This window comes from Dipodomys spectabilis, unplaced genomic scaffold (assembly GCF_019054845.1).
Source record: "Dipodomys spectabilis isolate Male_0828 unplaced genomic scaffold, ASM1905484v1 ptg000201l, whole genome shotgun sequence".
NCBI classification, from domain to species: Eukaryota; Metazoa; Chordata; class Mammalia; order Rodentia; family Heteromyidae; genus Dipodomys; species Dipodomys spectabilis.
Genome location: NW_024870878.1, coordinates 3455389 through 3476490, shown reverse-complemented (window position 1 = coordinate 3476490; position 21102 = coordinate 3455389). Strand labels below are relative to the sequence as shown.

The 21102-nt window shown below is 39.4% G+C and overlaps 1 protein-coding gene across 2 annotated transcripts in view; it reads right to left on the bottom strand.

Annotated features, from left to right (window-relative positions):
• The window catches only part of Ntm (neurotrimin), a 1039122-nt gene extending 1037764 nt beyond the window's left edge, over positions 1 to 1358 (bottom strand). For both annotated transcript variants that reach the window (XM_042696207.1, XM_042696209.1), the window contains exon 1: positions 714 to 1358. In XM_042696207.1, the coding sequence (XP_042552141.1) occupies positions 714 to 795 (82 nt within the window). In that variant the 5' untranslated portion in view covers positions 796 to 1358. The remainder of the gene's footprint in view (positions 1 to 713) is intronic.
• Between the last annotated feature and the right edge of the window lie 19744 nt (positions 1359 to 21102).

Sequence of the window (21102 nt, the reverse complement as noted above, 5' to 3'; positions counted from 1 at the left end):
TTCAACTTAGAAAAGCTTTCCTGACTTTCAGAGCCTGGGCTGCGCCTGTACTCTCTTTCATCTGCAACTTCCACCCCCTAGCCCGACCCCCTACCACCACCACAAACATACCCCCAAGCACATTCAAAACTAACCCAGTTGGTCACCACCCACCACCATCATCACAGGAAATCCATTCAGTCCTTGAAGCCAGATCACTGACCACTACCTTCTAAGAGGCACCTGATTCTTTTCCAGCCTGCATTTTCCTCTTGATTGCTCCTTGCTTTGCAAGTTCCCTGGCCGATATTTAAAGTTTCTTCTTGCAATTTCTTCCCCAGTAGTATAAGCAGCGCATTTTCAAGACCACTACCCTCCCCATCCATCAGTAATTTGCCCCTGCATTCATATATGCTGTTGCTGTGTAAATGTGGGGGAAAAAATGGACAGAAAGCCAGGGAGCCAGCACATAGCTAGGGAGGAGAAGAATAGCAGACACATTTTACTTATGCATATACATTCCCCGATTTCATTCCGGTAGCAGCTAGAATCCAATCAATATTCTCACAGCCTGGTCGGGAAAATGAAGTCCCAGCCATGCTGTTTAAATGCTCTCTCGCTTCCACCTGCAAAACCTAGCAGCAGAGCCCACTCTCGGACTCTGCGAATCGTCTCTAAAGCACCCTGTTACAAATCCCGAGTCTACCATAGGCAAATCAATACCGAGCTCTTACCTTGGAAGAGAAACAGAGCAGCCAGCCCCGCGAAGATTCCCCAAGAGAGAGAATTGTGCATTCTTGCCTGGATGGTTTTCATGATTCTTTTTTTCTTCTTCTTCTTCTTCTTTTTCTTCTTTTTTGTCAGGTTCGGGCTTTTTTTTCTTTCCTTTTTTTTTTTTCTTCCTAGATAGACTGCGTTGTCCTCAAGCTCATCCAAAGAGATTTTAATCCAGTGTGTTTGCTGAAGGACACCACAAGGAAGCCGAGGGTGTGAGAGAGTCTGACTTCTCCGTAATTATCTCCACTCATACTCTGGCACTGAGGCACATTGTACAATCTGGCCCTGGACAGCCCTCCTACAAGCAGCAATCATTGGTTCTAATCCAAGGATTGACAGAGCTACAACACATGCCGCGCGGGCACACACACACACACACACACACACACACACACACATACACACACTCAGGAATCATTTACTGGGCAAATCAGGCTAGCTGATTAAAGAGACAGGAGCCTGGAGAGATAGAATGATAAATGCCACTTTGCCCCTTTTCTATTACTTTCATTTTTTAAACTGACAGGCTCAGAGCCCGAAGCATCAGAAACCCTCCCCGCCCCCCCCCCTCCGCCCCCTCCAGCATTCCCTGGCCTCCTGAACTTAGATTCCCTTGCTCTGGAAAAATCCCCCAACCAGCAAAAAGGCTTAAGGGGGGAAAATCTTAAAGGGACATTTTCGTGCTCTGTGAAACTTGCACGGATGAGTCAAATTCCATTTGTTTGGATCCTGTTTTTTCTCAGATGGTAATATCATTCAGTGACAGCTTTCTTTTTCTCTCCTTCTCATCAACCTTTCCACTTTAGTCACTTTGAGAATAATAAATAACTTTCTATTTTCCCTTCCTGTCACTCCTGCTTCAGAATACCTGCTTCACTCTTATTTTTCATTCACTTTATTTATATCCAAGTCATCCATGGGTATACGATACTATGAAAATGAATGGAGTTTCTGCGATTTGAGAAGTTCCCGAGTCTCAATATAGAGAACTAGCTCCCAAAGACAGCCAAGTCTGTGTTTATTCCATATGCCTCATTTGATATTCACTAAAAAGAACAAAGTATCTGTATTTCTAACTGAAACAAAGCTGACCAGAGCTAGACAGATAGAAGGACTTTCTGGATGTCGATTCGGTTTGTGATTATTATATGTTCTGAGTGTTGCAGACATTCATCTCCATGGTGATAGGTAAGAATGACAACCGATAGACATAGATACAATGATTATTTTTTCAGAGACTTAACTCCAGGATTTGGAAGTGGACAATTCTCACTGTTGACTTCCTCCTATGGCAAACAAGTGATATGATATAAACACAAATGCTGGAACTGAGCCCCTCACAAAACCTTCCCTCCATGGGCCTGACAAACCCATACATGACTCACTTCCACACACATTTTGAAATATGCTTCCAGATGAATCTCCAGCACCAATTGCTATACTTCCTTTTGATCCCTATAAAAATAATATATATGTATAAGTACACACATATATGCGTATAAACATACACACAAGTATATATGTGTGTACATATAGGTATATATGCAAAGATATATGTAAAATGTATGTGTATATAAAATATACATGTCTGCATATATGCACATGTGTGCATGTATTTATAATCATGCATATATGTATTTATAGTGTTTCTATATGAATTTATATTTATAATAATATGTAAACAATATATTTAATTTAATATATATTTAAATAATATATTTGTATAAGTATATAAATAGATAATATATAAACAATATACACATGTATATATATACAATATAAATATATACTTATTATTTACATATATTTCTATTATAACATGCTTTAATATTTTGTTTGTGTTGGTTGTGGGACTTGAACTCAGGTCCTGGGTGCTGTCTATAAGCCTTTTTGTAGTCAAGTCTAATGCTTTACCACTTTGAGCCACAGTGCCACTTCTGATTTATTAGTTGGAGATAAGGGTCTCATGGGGACTTTTCTGCCCAGGCTGGCTTCAAACTGTGGTCCTCAAATCTCAGCCTCATGAGTAGCTAGGATTACAGGCATGAGCCACCTGTGTCTGGCAATATTTATTTATATATATAAATATATATTATATATATATATATATATATACATAGGCCCAGCATACCGATTGTTTATATTTACAGTCAAACTGATGAAATTTAAGCATCATTGTAACTTTAAAACTGATTCAGAGGCACTGTTGATCTTGGGTCATTGTGAATGTGACCAGCTCCTGCAGTGGTGTTCAATATGATGACCTCCATAACAAAGCTCCTGAGGCCCGAGACCCTACCTAGTTCCTTATTGTAGGTCTATGTAAATGGAGTGTCTGAGGGTAGAACCGTTTCCCTTGGTCTGTGAGCTGTGGCCTCTTCTCTGCAAAATCAGATAGCCAGGGTGATTTCTAAAGCCTTTTGCAACAGTAAAGGTGCTTTATGTTAACTATTTTTTATCCCTTTTCTTCTGCTATTAAGTTCTAGTTCATAGGTGCATCAGTACAACCTTGATATTGTTAGCTCCCAATGGATAAGAATCTTATTTATAGGTGGGTGCTCAACATGGTGATTTGTGTGATTTCAGCGCTTTGGAATGATTATGATAGCTAGTAACTGCAATACAGAATGGACAGAAGGATGATTTCTTCCAATGACTACTCTACTTCTCTCCAAAATGACGACAAAGGCCAGGTCACAAGTAGAGACACTAATGTCCACTGATGGCTTCCTTGCAAACTACAAGGAATCCATAGTTACCTCTTCTTATTATGCTGTGGTATGTGTTAAAATGGAACGAAACTGGTCAGGGCTGGTAGTATTTTGAGCATTTGCTTGGTTCCAAGTGTATACTTGGCATTCACATGTGTTTTTCTCACCAGTCCCTCACAAGCTATGAAATATGGCCATTGTCACACCCATGTTATAAACATGGAAAGATGTTTCGCTGAGGGGAAAATAAAACAAACAAACAAAAAATAACAACAACTTGTCCATAGCCACATGTCCCCCCTTTTCAATACTGGTGTTTGAATTCAGGCCTTATACTTACTCAGCTTGCTTACTCAGCTGGTGCTGTACCGTGTGAATCATGTTTCTAGCCCTGATTTTTGCTATTTTAGAGGTGGAATCTTGCAGTCTTTCAGATCTCCATATCCTGAGCAGTTAAGATGAGGCACTAGCACCCAGAGAATTTCTTCCTTCTCTCCCTCCCTCTCTCCCTCCTTTCCTTCCTTCCTTCCTTTCTTCCTTCCTTCCTTGTTTAAACTCAGATTGTGCTCCTTTATGCTCATTAGGCTCTGTCATTTATGCTCATTATGCTCTGCCATTTGAGCCAGACCTCCAGTCTCCAAAGAACTTTTAAAGAATGAAGTCAAGGTTTGAGGCTTAGTATTTGTTACCTCAGATCAACCTCAAATATTCTATTCTATGATAAACAGCCTGAGGGACTCAAATAGATAACTGACATTCTTACATATAATTTTTTGCAATGCATGTGAGTGTGTGTGGGGGGGAGAATAATACTGGTTTGTGAACTCAACAACTGCTCAACGGTTGTTCTACCAATGGAGCCACATCCACAGCCCTTGTGGGAAACAAACCAGATAAACACTACATTACAGAAACCCCTCTTATTTTCTGTCATTGTTTTCTTTAGGTTGTTGCTGCTGCTATTTATTTGTTTGTGTTTGAGCAGAACTGGGGTTTTTAATATGGGTTTCTCATTTTCTAGGCAGGTACTTTACTGTTGAACTGGGCCTCCAGCCTGTTTTGCACTGGTTATTTTAAGGTAAGGTCTTGTTTTTGTTTTTGTCTTGTTTTTTGCCTGAGTACACACCTGGACTAAAATCTGACCATTTTATACTTTCCAGGCTAGCTGGAGATCTCAGAGGACAGCATGCTCAGCTTCTTTCATTGAGATAGAGTCTAGAGAATTTTGGTGTCTGGGCATTGATCCTCCATATCTCAGCCTCCTGAGTGTCTAGGATTACAGGCATGAACTACCAACTCTTGTAAACTTGCTTAGGTTGGCCTTGAAATTTTTTCTTGATCTCTGTCTTTCTTCTATAATCTCTGATTATAGAAGTGAATCACTGTCCCTGACTTCTACAATTAGGATTTCTTGACTTTACTTGGGGGCATCTTCACTCAGCAAGCATCCTACATATGTCTCCCATATCATTGGAACCATTATATTCAGTCTGAGGATTAAGATGAGATCTTATTTACTTTTCACCTGGGCTGCCCTTAAATTGTGATCCTCTTGATCTCAGCCTCCTAAGTAGCTAGGTTTACAGGCATCAACAACAGCACATGGCTTCCACATTTTTTTTACTTTTAGTGGTATTTAAGATTACAAATTAACAAGTATAGTGAAACAATACAGGTATCAATTTAGAAAATATAGGAAGTCTCATGTACTATTTTTAGTATTGAGTTGCAATGATTGGTGCATATAATTTTATGACACAGCTATGCTAGATGACTATTTTCTATGATTGTTTTCTAAAGCTCTTTGGTGGAAGGCATTCTGATATACCTTGTGATGTTGAAACTATGGGATTATAAGCACAGGGGGAAACATCGCAGGTAGAGGATTCTATAAATTAAGAATGAGAATTGGAGACATCTTAGGTCAATTTGAGGTCTCAGAAACCTATCTGAGATCCTCAGTCTTAAAAAAAAGTGTCATTTTGAAATAAAATAAAAATAAAATAAATTGGAAACTATCACAGTGCCTAATCTGTAGTAACTCATTTGATCACACAGATATATATGGCTGATACAGGACTGCATACTGGTCAGACACCAATGGGCTCTGGTTGTGACTTACTGAATGAGTACATAGATTGGGCTGTGTATCCCTGGGTTCAAATCTCAGCTCTGTCCTCTACAGGCTATGGAAGCTGAATGGACTAACCTCATTCCACATCTGAAATGGGGCTGGTAATTACACTGCCATTCAACCATCATCAAGCTTCACAGCCATCAACTAATCTTCATTTATTTTGCAATTTTCACCAAATTGAGACTGATGTGGTATACCTCATGTGTCACGTGGAAGAAGCTATCTGGGACTGGAGACTAAGCCTCTGGATGCAGTAGTTTCAGAAGGATGCTTTGTGCATGAAGTGAGGCAAAACACACCCTCTGGGATTGCAGAGCTGCGTCTAATTAGGTCTGAGTGCTACTAAATGCTCCAGTATCCAGAGAGCTACATCTCCTTCCATGCTTGAATTTACCACAGTAGCCTTCAAGTTTCTCAAACACACACACAGCGCCCTGCCTGGAGAAGGAGTTGTCTTACCTTTTCTGTTATTGAAATTACCTTGGTGTCACCAGTATAGGCTTGTGAGGTCATGTGACTGCACTATGCTGTTATCACTGTAGATGAAAAAGTAGAACCGGGGCTATTTGAAGAATTTTGCCCCTTCCAGGCCCAGGCTTTACCCAGAGAAAAGATTCACACTGATGAAATCAGCATCTGCATTTCTGTCTTCCATGTGAGTCTTCAGGTTCTTCAGGATAAGACTGTCTCTGTTGCTGCCTTTAGCTTGGTCCTTCTGCTTTGGGGTAGCTGGTGGCTATGGTTAGGTTCTTCTAGAGGTGAGCCATGAATAATGAGCACTGTTTGAGGGAAGCTGTTGCTGGAAAGGGATCCTCTGAAGGCTCAATTCTTTACTCAACAATCAGAGCCAAGAGTGCTTTTCTTTTGCCTTACGTTGCCCCCCACCCCCACGTAAGTCAGATTCATGCTATGCACCATTTCCTTCTCACGTCATGGGTCAGCTATTCAGCAAAGTAGAGTGAATAGCCTTGAGACAAAATTAATGTCAGGGAAAGGCCCTCACCTTCTAGGCAGAATGGCATTTTCTTGCTATCCGCACTTCTTGAAATTGAGAGAACTCTCCTATAGACAATGTCTTGGCTATCTGCAGATAAAGAAGGAAGGGGGGCCAACTATGAGGAAAGGGAAGCAGATGAGGTCTTTAACTTCTGAGGAGAGGGCAGCCAGGATTGCATTTCATAAACCTTTCATCATCGGGAGCTTAACATTCCCCCAGTGTGCGATGAGCTGGGACAAATAGGGATTGATTCTCTGTAAACTGCCCCCATGCACACCTGTCACCTTACCCAGTGGCAGACAATAAGCCCAAGAAGGTCACTGTGGGACCTGACTGGCTTGCTGTCCAAATCCCAGCTGAACCCTGACAGCAGCCCCAGGAGAAGGACGAACAATCACCTGGTGTGGTGGGCTAGCTGGAAGATGGGATTCAGAAGACTACAAAGAGGAGGAGGTAGGGATGTGTGTGTGTGTGTGTGTGTGTGTGTGTGTGTGTGTGTGTGTGTGTGTGTGTGTGTGTGTGTGTGTGTTGCATGTCAGGGAGGCAGGAAGGAGTGAGCAGGCAGTGTTTTTATTTCTCTCAGCCATTATGGAAAGAACTGCGGGAGCTTAAATCTAAAGAGCAGCGCTGAAATCATGTTCAGGACTTAACAAAAGCTGCGGCTCTGCTCTGCCGTCCACCTGCTGGGGCCTGCCTCTACCGAGGCTTGGTGCCTTGGGTGAGCTCACAAACCCTGATGCTTGGAAGAGCCCTGGTTCCAGGGGAGTGTGGAGCTGGCCTTCCCTTCACACATCTGGGGCTGAACCAGGGTCAGCTTAGACTTACAATGTCACTTCAGGGAGGGCAAAGCTATGGCAGAGATCAGGCAGACTTCTGCCATTTCTATGGAGTCTTCCTAGCCAGGGGCAGCCAGGGTGGCTACCTTGCATGAGATTCCTACACATGGCCACTTTTCACATTAATAGCACTGGTCAAGGTACAGGTCATATGTGCGTTACAAAACAACAAGTTTATGATTTATTAATTGTTTCCCTGAAATGGTATTAAAATGTAACTCTTAACACAGAGCTGAAGAACACAGACATAAATCTAGTTCTACAAAGGAAAACTTTTCTAATGAGTTAATCAACTAGTCTTAATTTCTATAAATCATCCTGGAGGCTCAAAACCCTTTAAGGCAGTAGTAAAATAGAAAAATTTGAGATCTCAGGATGAGCGCTGGTGGCTCAAGCCTATTACAGGCTACTCAGGAAGCTGATATTTAAGAATTGTGGTTTGAAACAAACCTGGTCAGAAAAGTCCATAAGACCCGTATCTCCAATAAACTATTCAGAAAAAGTCAGAAGTGGTGCTGTGGCTCAAAGAGGTAGAGCACTAGCCTTAAGAACAAGAAACTCAGCAACAGCACCCAGGCCCTGAGATCAAGTTCCAGAACTTCCAATTTGAGATCACAACTGTGAAGATGTAGATTTGATTCTCTGTGTAAGCTTCAGTTTTGTGATGCTCAACACTCTAATCCTCCCCCCCCATCCTTACAATGGACATCATAATATGAACGTCATTACCTTCACAGTAGTGGGGTCTTTTGAATGAGGATTGTGAATAACTCAGTACAGTAACTACCACATACTTTCATGGCTTCTATAATATATTGGGAACTATTTGTGGATGTTGTGTTCTCGATGTAGAAGTGAGCACAGGATCTTGGCTCAACCAATCCATTTCTTCCCTGAGAGTTTTATAGGGGCTTTAGGAAAAGGGGTGCCTCACTTAAAGGGAAAATCTTTCCTAATAGGTAAGGACTGTCTACAAGAAAACAAAATCAACAAAAGGTAAATAAAATCCAAAAGAGAGAACATCATTGTAGGTACAACAAAGTCTTGCTTGAGTTAAACACATGTACCTGTGTGGGGGACCTGAGTCCTTGATCCCTTATTTGCTTAATTTGGTTTGAGTTGGGTTTCTGTTCCTTGTAACTAAAAGGGTCTAGATGAAATGGTTCATGTGGAGGAGGCATGGGGTGGGAAGGGAGGGGGAGAGAAGGTGTGAGCATCAGCTCCCTGATTCCTTATAAATGTCCAGATGTTGTCCGTAGCTTTCAGAAGAAAGGCTACCTTGGCTGGGTAAAGATATAGATGTCTGAGGCCCTGTATGTAAAACCAAACTCAAATTAAGTAACCAGTACTGTTATCAAATTGAAATGAAAATAATAACACCGTTTTTTTAAATGAAAAATAAAGTTGCTGACAGAATCACAATGTCCTACCTCCTCCCCATTCTCTAAAAGCTGAGATGAGATGGGTACGCTACTCTTTTTTATCTTCTGTGCTGGATTTCAAACCCAAGGCCTTATACAGGGCAAGCAAATGGTCTGACTGATTATACTCCAGCCTAACTGCTATTTTTTTTATTAATAAGTTTTTTTTATTGTGAAAATACCGTACAGAGGGGTTACAATTACATGGGCAAGGTAACGAGTACATTTCTTATCAAGCATTCTTGCCTCCTCCTTTGTTTCCCCTTCCCATCCCTTCCCATCTCCTGCCCCCCTAACTGCTATTTAATGTGTACATTCTCTGTGTGTTCCTTATCTGTCCCTAGCAGGTGAATACTTTATTTTTAATCTGTACTTTAAGAGATTATCTACCATTCATGGTTGTAATGGTAATAACTGGTCATGATTTCTCAAAGAGAAAAGACCAAGGCAGCCCCAGGCAGAAAGACATCATGCTTATTTTGCTTTGCACAAAAGAAGGCGACACTTACTCAGAGTGAAGGGAATGGCATGGCAAAGGATTGGAGGTGAACACGGAGCAGAGTAGGCGTTAATGTGATTCCATTTGGATGGATCGGAAGTTACATGCTGAGAGTACTGAGAGCTCATGTAGGTTGGGCCTACACACAGGACTCTGAATGTCTAAGGTTTGGACTGCATTTGAAACACATCATTGCTGTAGATGCTATGGAAAAGAATGAAATCAATACAAATGGATGCCTCTGAAGTTCCAAAAGGTGACACGAATAGTAAATCAAGTCACTCACCAGAGAAGGAGTCTCTGGAGCTCTGGGTTGGGGTAGTTACCCACCCTGTGTCTCCCTTAGTCCCAATGGGCAGATGGTGGAAACTGGACTTCAATCCTACAATTCTTGAGCGCTGAGCAGGTCCCAAGGACAAGGAGGTCTGCACATAAGGTTCCTAACTGCTTCTCCAGCAGTTGACCAGAACACAGTATAAGGCAGGGAATCAATCTCAGACTCAAAGAAAATTGGAAAGATTTTGGAATTCCTTGGGAAGATCTACTCTGAGAATCGTGTGTCAGATAAAAAGCCAGCCTAGCTGGATACCAGTTGCTCTTGCCTAAAATCCTAGCTAATCAGGAGGCTGCGCTCTAAGGATCAGCCTTTGAAGCCAGGAAAGTCCATGCGACTCTTATCTCCAATTAATCACCAGAAAACCAGAAGTAGAGATATGGCTCAAAGTCGTAAAGTTGTAGCCTTGAGTGGAAAATGCTCAGTGACAGAGTCCAGGCCCTGAGTTCAAGCTCCACTACCAGAAAAAAAAAGCCAGCCTGTTGGTCATATGTTTGCTTTTATATCCATTTATTTCCACTCACACATCTACTTTGAAGACTTCCTTGAGAGGAACAGTCTCATTTGGGTATAGACTCATGTATTTCTCAATTACTTGGACTCAGACTATCTAAAAGTATGCTGAGCTCCACCAACACAATTTGAGAGACTATGAGAGGGGCAGGGCTTAGAAGCCCTTCTGTCAACATTCCATGTTCTACCGTTGGAGGCATGGCTCAGTTGGTGGAGCACCAACCAGTGAGTGAAAGTGTCAGGTACCTAGTGCAAGTTCTGGTCTTGGACTTAAATAACAATAACAATATTCCATGTTGTGATTTATATTGAGACATGGTATATGGAACAAGGCAAATACCTGCTTATGTTTACACCAGCAGTATGGGAACGAGAATCAACCTCTCTCATTTCATGTCCAGTGTTATTTCTTCTATACTAGAATGTGCCTGAGTGTCTTAGTTCCAACTTTTATTATACAGACACCTATAAAGTCTTCCCATCTCCACTCAAGAAATCCACTGTGCCGGGCACCGGTGGCTCACGCCTGTAATCCTAGCTACTCAGGAGGCTGAGATCTAAGGATCGTGTTTCAAAGCCAGCCCGGGAAGGAAAGTCTGTGAGACTCTTATCTCCAATAAACCACTAGAAAACTGAAAGTGGTGTTGTGGCTCAAGCGGTAGAGTGCTTTCCTTGAGCTGAAGAGTGCAGGGAGAGCGCCCAAGCCCAGAGTTCAAGCCCCACATCCGACCAAAAAAAAAGAAGAAGAAAGAAAAGAAAAAAGAAATCCACTGTTATTTCCTAACTTACCCAAACTTTCATTCTGTAATAAAATGGGACCATACCTAGAAGGGCTGAAGACAGGGAGCTATAGACTCATGGAGAGCTCAGGTTGAAGGAGATTCGGGTCCTTTATGAAACACAAATGGTAAGAGAAAAGGTAATAATGAGAACAGAATATGTGGAGTATGGGGAAAGAGAAGAGACAAGAGCAGAGACCTAATAGTCATTACTCGAATTAGCCTTCTTAGTCAATCCAAATAACAGTTTTTCAGAAAGGACACAGGAGATCTTTCTGGCTTACTCATGTGCTGCCCCACCAGAAGCTACATGAACGGAGGGGCATAAAATTCTTTGAGAAAGGTATCAATAGATTTTTTAATAAGAGCTGACTAGCCTAGACAGGAATAGCTATTCATCATAGACATTTGACTGATTCTAACCCACAGACGGACACAGAAGAGACATATAAGGGCTTAAAATCAAATCATGTGTCCTATTGAAGAATAATGGTAATTTCTATTATATATATGCTTTTTAATTTCTGAGTGAATTAAGTACCTATAAAAGGTATTGAGTTAGCAGCCTAGGAAGCAAAAGTTTCTGATTTATGCCCAGCAAGAAAAGAGAAAGTTGCCTGAATCTCTTCTGAGTTTCCTGAACCATCTAAGACTTGTGATCCACTGTCCTCTGAGCAGGTGTTTCTCACCCTTCTGCATGGGTTTTGGATTACATGTCTATGCAATCCAAATAGTAGGAAATTCTGTAAGAGAATATTGCATCTATGGCAAGCACAATCTTCTATATTACAGACAAATGCATAACATAAGCACGTGTACAGTATTCCCTAAGTTATCTTTCTATTTTCCAACTACATTTGTGTATTTTATTAACATCTCATAAAATATTTGTCCAGCAATGCTTGTACCATCATTTGCTTTAGAATGAGTGGCTGGGGTACAAAAATATGATAGCATGGTAGAGCTGGAAGTTATCTCAGACAAGTAATAGGACTAATAGGACTCAATTGTCTGATTTTCAGTGAAGACAAAAGCTACCAATCCAAAAGGCCAAGGTAGTTGTGGGGTGGGGTTGTAACCCTGCTATACTACTATCTGCCCTCTTCCTACTGTTCACATTGGTTTACTTGGCCTTCTATAGAGCCAAAGAATGTACAGAGATAAGGAAACCAGGGTTTTAAAAGAATATTAATAAAAAGAGTATCTTATGAAAAGGGAATGTCTATCAAGATCAATTAGGACCCTGGAGGCAGAGTAGCTAGTATGACCATGAAGGTGAGGCAGAGCTGGCCTCTCCCGGATCTCCAGGAGCACATGGCTTTTACTTACAGCATCCTTAAACTGCCTGAGCTTGGGCTGCCTCACAAACTGGGGGAGGAGAAACAACCTCACAGGATTAGATGTGGTGCATGTGTAAAGCCATCAGTTCTCAGCAGGCTCAGAGTATTTATTAGGTCACCTGCTAAAGGAACATTTTTTCAATCAGGTAGAGAAATACGATCATTTGATGTGTAGGATTTTTTTTCTTTTTAAGAAAATGAAATATTGATTTTCTTTTCACATTACAATTTTGATTTCTACTGATTCTAATGTTGATTTTTCATTTTTAGTTGGTTTAATTAAGAGGTGATTTTAAAAAAAATTAATAGATGAGTTGGGCTTTACTATATCTTCATCTTACATTATCCACGAAGAGTTTCTGGAAATACCAAAATACACGGGCACTAAAATGTAGGAGGAAAAGCAAATCCAGGGGAGATGTTGTTCCCTTCATCTACTCGATTCAAAAGGGAATTTTATGCATGGAAGAAGGGGACATTCTGGGGTTTTCAGCACACAACATCCTACCACTGTTAACAGCACTGTACACACGCTCAGACACGGCTCATGCCTTCCCCAGCAATCCAGAAATACCACCATAAAGTTGCAAAGGCTGCTGTGGGGGAAAAGTGGCTTTAGCAAGTATGTTTATGTTTGATGTTATTAGAAATGAAATGCTTGTAGAAATGTCACTGCACAAGTAAGGCACTTACAAGGGGCAAGAAGGGGTGATGCTCAATAAAGGTACAGTCAGCCATAGTCTCACACACGTATGCATGCACACTCACACACATATAGTGCCACTTTTGTCTTCCAACTATTCATTCTCAATTTACAGTAACTGTTTAATCACAATCACACATAGCATACTGAAACTAGCCAGAACTGCCATACTTTTTTGGTGACTATTGTCTTCTTTACTCACCATTTTTCTTCCCTATCTGTAAGACAGAGAAAATGTTCAAAAAGTTGAAAGAAGCCAGACACCAGTGGCTCATGCCTGTGATCCTCAGATTTGAGTATTGTAGTTCAAAGCCAATCCTGGGAATGAAAGTATGTGAGACTGTTATCTACAATTTACTTGGGGTGGGGGATTGGGAGTCGGGGAGAACTGGAGCTGTGGCTCAAGTGATAGAGCATATGCCTTGAACAAAAAAGCTAAGGAACAGCACTCAGGCCCTGAGTTCAAGCTCCAGTACTAACTCACTCTCCCTCTCTCTCTCTCTCTTTCTCTCTCTTTCCCTCTCTCTCTCTCTCTCATTCTTTCTCTCTCTCCAAAAACAAGATAAAGGAGTCTTGATGTACTCAAGCAAGGAAACAGCTTATGAGGGCTGACCCTGAGCCCTCACATTATAATTACTGACTCCAGATGACATCCTTTCTTTGGCAGGGCACTGGTCCCATTATAAAAATGTAAAATGTTTTTACTTTCTTTAAATGAAATTTTATTATGCCGCTGTGAAGTCAGAGATCTTAAAGATGTGTATTCATAAGTTAAGCTATCACTGAGTATTTGTTGAGCTCCAGTTATGTTCTGTGTTTCCTGCATTTGATAGGCCCTATGTTTATATCAATACAGTAACAATATGTCCTTGCTGTCTGAGGGACACTGTTATTCTCTCATTGGATCACTAATCCGGCATCATCAAACAGGGGTGTGGAAACCGTTTTTATCCTGCCAACGGCCATTTGGATATTTAGAACATCAACTGCAGGCCATACAAAATTATCAATACAGGCAGATGGGCGTGGGCAGCCAAGGAGAAGAGTACATCTCTGTTTCATGAAGAACCAAATCATTTTAGGGGCCGTTATAGGCCAGAGGTTTCTCATCCCTGACTAGCTCCTGCAGTGACATAGACACTTCCCAAATATAATAGATACAACCATTAGTAATTTTCCTCCTTGAATTCTAATAGTTTAAGGGGAATACTGACCAACAGTTATCAATCAGTTTAATCATATCAATATAAAAGAACTCTAGAACTTCAGAAGTTTAAGACAATAACACTGGTTTTGTTTATGTCATGTTAAGTCCCATATCATGGCAATGAGATTGATCAGGAGGGCAAAAAAGTTTTCTTTTTCCTTTTTTTTTTTCAGAAACCATGAAGTCCAAAGACTCAAGCAAACAGCAAGCAGAACCTGGATCCTAGAGATACAGTAGAATAAGGGTATGCTGGGAGATCTCCCACTAGACACAGGTAGATATCAGCAGTATTACTGACCATAGCAATTACTATAAAAAAGTCAAGGAGAGCCAGATGCCAGTGTTTAAGCCTGTGAATCCTGGCTACTCAGGAAGCTGAGATCTGAGGATGGCTGTTCAAAGCCAGCTTAGGCAGGAAAGTTTGTGAAACTCTTAGGTCCAATTAACCACAAGAAAACAGGAAGTGGCACTGTGGCTTAAAGTAGTAGAGGGCTAACCTTGAACAATAAAGAACTTATGGACAGCACTCAGGCGCCAAATTCAAGCTCCATGACCAATCAAAAAACAGAAAAAGAAAAAAAAAGGCAGAGACAAAGAAGTATACTGTAAGTGCTGATCAATAATGGTAGAGCAGAAAGAAACAAGAACTACTCATAGTTCAAACTAGATACTTATTAGTATCATTTTATAAAAATAAATAATATGTAATATCTAAACTCTAATATTAATATCCTTGTGATTGGAAAGCCTCAAGATTTGATGTAAGGACAACAATAGAACAAGGAACTAGGAAGTAAAAGTAGGCCAAAATTCTGAAGGAAAGAATAGTTTAATGACTAACTCCAAATATATTTTTAAAAATGTACATTTTTGTGGACTGGGAAGGGTGAGAGAGAATATTAAAAAGGGCCATATCAATCATAAATTTCTTTGGTGATTGACAACTTATTGTACATTTACATAAAGATAGTAAAATATTATATATGTATGCATTTTATCCCTTGTGCTAAAGGTATATGATTCATATGGAAAAAGGTCAGAGATAATGTATCACTTTCAAACTATTAAGAATTAAAGGAGCTGGGTACTGGTGGTTCATACCTGTAATCCTAGCTACTCAGTAGGCTGAGATCTGAGGTTCACAGTTCAAAGCCAGCCCAGCCTGAATAATCCATGTAACTCATCGCCAATTAACCACCCGAAAACTGAAAGTGGTGCTGTGGCTCAAACTGGTAGAGTGCTAGCCTTGAGTGAAAAATCCCATTATAACACCTGTAATCCTAGCTAGTCAGGGTGTTGAGATCTAATGATTATGATTTGAAGCCAGCCTAGGTGGAAAGTTCCTGATCTCTTATTTCCAATTACTTACCAAAAAGCCAGCAGAAAGCTCAGGGACAGTGCCCAGGCCATGAGTTCAAGCCTCTTGGACCAGTACAACAAGAATTAAAGGAAGAGTGAAAAAAATAGAACATAAACAATTTAAATATAAAATCATAAATAGCAAACCTGGTGTCAGTGATTCATGCCTGTAATCTTAGATACTTAGAAGGCTGAAACTTAGAGAATGGACGTTCAAGGCCAGCCTGGGCATACACATGAGACCTCTTTTCAACCCAAACTGAATACAGTGACTAGTTCCTTCCTTTATTGGTTTTCCTCCTCATTTTCGGTTTTTTTCCTTCCCTCTTTTTTGTGTTTGGTTACCTCATTTATTTATTTAATTGTCAATGGTCATTCAATAGTGTTCAGTATTTTCTGAGGTTTCTCTTGTTATTGATTTCTAGTTCTATTCCATTGTGGTTTGATAAGAACATAGGGAGTTATTTCAATTTTCTTGCATTTGTTAAGACTTGCTTTATGTTCTAAAATAAGATGTAAAAAGTCATGGGCTGCTTGAAAGAATGTTCATTCTGTGTCTGATGAGTAGACTGTTCTGTAGATGTCTATTAAGTACATTTGAACTATAGAGCCAGTTGGTTTTGATGCTTCTTTGCGGATTTTTCATTTGAACAGCCTATCCATTGATGAGGATGGAGTGTTAAAGTCACTCATATTGTTGTATTAGGATCTATCAGAGCATTTATATCTTTTAGTTTTCCTTTGTAAAATTAGGTGAACTGACATTTAGCATCATACTAAAGTTAAAGCATGTTACATAATGCATTATAATACTACCTATAGAAAACTGAACCTAGCCAGGCACAGTGGCACACATCTATAATCCTACACACAGGAGGCTGAGATGTAAGAATTGCAGATGCCAGCCTGGAAAGTCTATGATACTCTTATCTCCAATTATCCACCAGAAAAACAGAAGTGACACTTTGGCTCAGAGTGGTAAAGCACTAGCCTTCAGTGAAATAGCTCAGGAACAGTGCCCAGGCCCTGAGTTCAAGCCCCACAACCCACAAAAAAGAAAACTGAAACTAGACGCCCTACTTCTCTCATACAAAATTTGGTTCCAAAAGGATCAAAGATCTTAATGTAAGAATAGACACTTGGAGCTGGGTGCTGGTGACTCACATCTGTAATCCTAGCAACTCAAGAGGCTGAGATCTAGGGATCACAGTTCAAAGCCAACTTGGGTAGCAAAGTCTGTGAGATTCTTATCTTCAATTAACCACCAGAAAACTGGAAGTAGCACTGTGGCTCAAGTGTAGAGCACTAGCCTTGATCTGAAGAGCTCAAGGACAGCACCCAGGCTCAGAGGTCAAGCCCCATAACCGACAAAAAAAAAAAGAGTAGACATTTGGAAACTGCCAGAGAAAAAGACAGGGAAAACACTTGAAGATAAAGGAATAGACAGTGCTTTTCCAAATAGAATTTCAGTTGTTCAGAAAATAAGAACAACTATTAAAATGTTAGGTTGCATCAAATTAAAAGCTTTGCAAGTCAAAGGAAAAAAAAATCTCCTGAATCCAAAGAAAAAAAGTCAATTACTCAATCAATAATGGATTAATATCCAGAATATTAAATACCTTCAAAAATAGCAACATAACAAACCAATTAATAAATGGACAAACAAATGGAACAGACAGTTTACAATAGAAATACATATGGTTAAAACTTACATAATGAAGTGTTCAACATCTTTAGCCTCAAGAGTGCAAACATAACATCACTGAGATTCCATCTCATTCCATTCATAGTGTCTATCATAAAGAAAACCAACAAGAAATGCTGGCAAGGATGTCGGAAGAGAAAAGGATCCTCAATTACTTTTAGAGTGACTGTAAACTGCTGTGGAAATCAGTATGGGAAGTCCTTAACAACTTAAAAACAAAAAATTCCTAACAAAACAATACCTACCACCACCACCACAAAGAACAAACTGAAGATAGAACTACTACACTGCCATACTGCTTCTGGATACATAGAAAAAGGAATGTAAGCCAGCATACAACAGAAATACCAGCATACCATGTTTATAGCAACACTTTTTCCTCTTTTTTTTATTGTGAAAATACTGTACAGAGGGGTAATTACATGGGCAAGATAACGAGTATATTTCTTATCAAGCATTGTAGCCTCCTCCTTTGTTTCCCCTTCTCATCCTTTCCCATCCTCCCTCCCCCCCCCCCCCCCCCCCGAATCCTCCCCCTCCCCCGCCCCCACCAAAGACCAAAGTTGTAAAGTTCGTTTTGGACATAACGACTTGTACATCTCATTGTTGCAATGGGTCCACCTATATCCCTAGTTAAACGATTTGTTTTTTCCCTTCCCCTCCACAAATTATACCGACATCAGATACAGTGAAAGCAGGGGTTATGCTGTGGGGGAGGGACATACAAGGCAACAAAGAAATCATCTTATAAATGTGTTAGAAACAATCGTATGAAAGAAAAAAAAACATTTGAATACATATCTTAGGGTTCATTTCCCTAACATCACCTTATCTGACCTTTTCTGCTTGACTCAGACATATACTAGTTATTGCAAATAAGGGAAACCATGGGGCCTATGTTTCTTTGGGCCTGGCTTACTTCACTTAATATAATTTTTTCCAAGTTTTTCCATTTCCTAACAAATGGGGCAATGTCATTCTTTCTGATGGAGGCATAGAATTCCATTGTGTATATATACCACATTTTCCTGATCAATTCATCTACTGAGGGGCATCTGGGTTGGTTCCATATCTTAGCTATGGTAAAAAATGCTTCAAAAAACATAGTTGTGCTCATAGCTTTAGTGTGGTCTTGTTTGTGAACATTTGGGTAAATGCCCAAAAGTGGGATTGCTGGGTCATAGGGGAGCTCTATGTGGAGTCTTTTGAGGAACCTCCATACTGCTTTCCAAAGTGGTTGAACAAGTTTACACTCCCACCAACAATGCAGTAAGATTCCCTTCTGTTCACATCCAAGAAGGATAGCCAATCGACACATGAAGAAATGCTCAACCTCCCTAGCCATAAAAGAAATGCAAATCAAAACAACATTGAGATACCACCTCACCCCAGTTAGAATGGCTATAATCAAGAACTCTAATACCAACAGATATAGCAACATATTTACAATAGCCAAAATGTGCAATTAACTTAAGTAACTATTAACCAATGAAGAAAATGCAATGTAAGCAATATAAACAATAGAGCATTATTCAGCCATACAGAGGGATGAAACTACATTTGTAGAAAAAAATCAAAGGAACTAGAAATCATTACGTTAAGTAACATAACCCAAACTAAGAAAGTCAATTATCCCATGTTTTTGTTCATAAGTGAAATACAGTTCTTAAAAATGAATGACAGGAAAGCAAAATATATTCTGTTTGTGAGTTATCAATGGGAGGAAGGAGGATGTAAAGAGAGAGCATTGGGGGATCAATATGTTCCATCTTCTCTACATATATGTAATAAAATATAACAATAAAATATGTCAAAACTGTTCCTTGGAAGGGAAAGAACAAATGGATTTGATTAAGTACCTTGTATGCATATATGGAAACAACACAATGAAACTCCTTCATACAATGAGTGTATCTTATTAAAAGTAGAAAAAAATAGATTTCAATATAAAATTCACAAAGATAGGGGAAATCATCTACAAAGAGAAGAGTACTGGTAAAGAAGAAATACAAATAAAACTGTGTATGTGTGTATATATGTGTGTGTGTAAATATACACGTGTGTATATATGTGTGTATATACAGATATATGTATAAATATATGTATTTGTGTATATATACCCATACACACCATATAAAGAACTATTAAATTATCTTGATATAGCTCCAAAAGAGTTATAGACTTAGTCTTATTAGATAACAAAAAGCATTAGAAATTAATTCAATAGGCATACCAGACTATTAGGAATAGTTCTACAAATAATAACATCAACAAATTAGTTTTGTTCCTTAAACAAAAAGAACAAATAATTCTTCTACTTCAATGAATAGAAGTCCAGAGATAGACAGCTACTGGCATTGGGTCAGTGGTCAAGGGTTTTGCCATACTCTTTGGAAACTGGAATCCAAAGAGTATGAATGCAACTGTTCTCAAGCAACTGCATTTATACTCCAAGCAGGAAGAAGAGGAATAAGAAAAGATGAACCAGCCTTTATCTAACCCATTTCATCAGTAGAGAAAATGCTTAACCAAAGAACCCTCAACCATTCTCATTAGCCTGAGCTATAGCCAATGGCCAACATTGACTATGAGGAAACCCAAAAATAGTGAAGTCAATAGAAGTAATGAATAACCATAAAGGAAGAAAGACCTAAAAGAAACAATAATAGAGCAGAAAACTTGATCGATAAAAATAAAATCTACTTACTTGAAAAAACCAATAAAATAGATGAAACTCAGGCCTGTATGATAAATAGATTATTTAAGCAATGTTAGATATAAAGAAGAAACATGAATTAAATTCAAAATATTGTGAGAACAATAGGTACAACTTTAAGATGATACTTTGACAATTTAGGCATAATATTGTTTTTTAGGAATATAGAATTGTCAATATTGACTCAATAGGCAGAAAGTAAGCAGAATAGTAATCAAATACATTTCAAAATATATCTATCAGCACACTGAAAGAATAAAATGCATTTTCCTCATACACATATACATCTTAAAAACCCCTTAAGAATCCAGTCATTTTCTTTAAAAATTCCAGAATTAAAAGTGACCACTGGATTCACTCTGGGTGAATCAAAAATGAAGTAGTGTGTTTGACCTGAGGGACCAGGCTGTCTTTTAAACATTAACACCACATTCATCTTCACAAAACATACACACAATGGAAGGCAATTGCAGGAAGCATGTATACTCCGATCCCCTCTGTACTCTGGAATGGTGTTAAAAATAAGATTTGTGCACCTGTAGGCATACAATTTACAATACAAAAATGGAATTTTTAATCAGTGGATAAATAATTGACTATTATATCAATGGTATTAGGAAAATAGTTACTGTTTATCAAGAAGGGTAAGGGAGGCTGAGAAGTGGCAGGGGAGAAAGAAGGAGATGGACAAGGAGAGGAAGAGAGGGAAAGAGAGAGGGAGAAAAAAGAAAGGGAGAGAGAGAGAGGGAGAGAGAGGGAGAGAAAGAATGCTCCTTTCTTTGATGTTATACTGAGAATTTAACTCAAACTCTTGAAAAGCTTATGGTAAAGAACAAAATTTTCCAATGTTTGCTGAAAATATCAGAGAATATATTTTTAATTTATATATTGGGAGGCTTTCCTAAGTAAGACACAAAACCTAGAATTTATAAAGGAAAAGATTGACAGGTTTTGCTGTACAAGGATTATAAATGTCTGCATGACAAAAGACTCCATAAACAAAGTTAAAAGACAAGTGAAAGAAACATCCACGGGTGCAGTGAATAATATTTTGATGTAAGAACTGATTTTCCCCCTCACTTTCTGCTC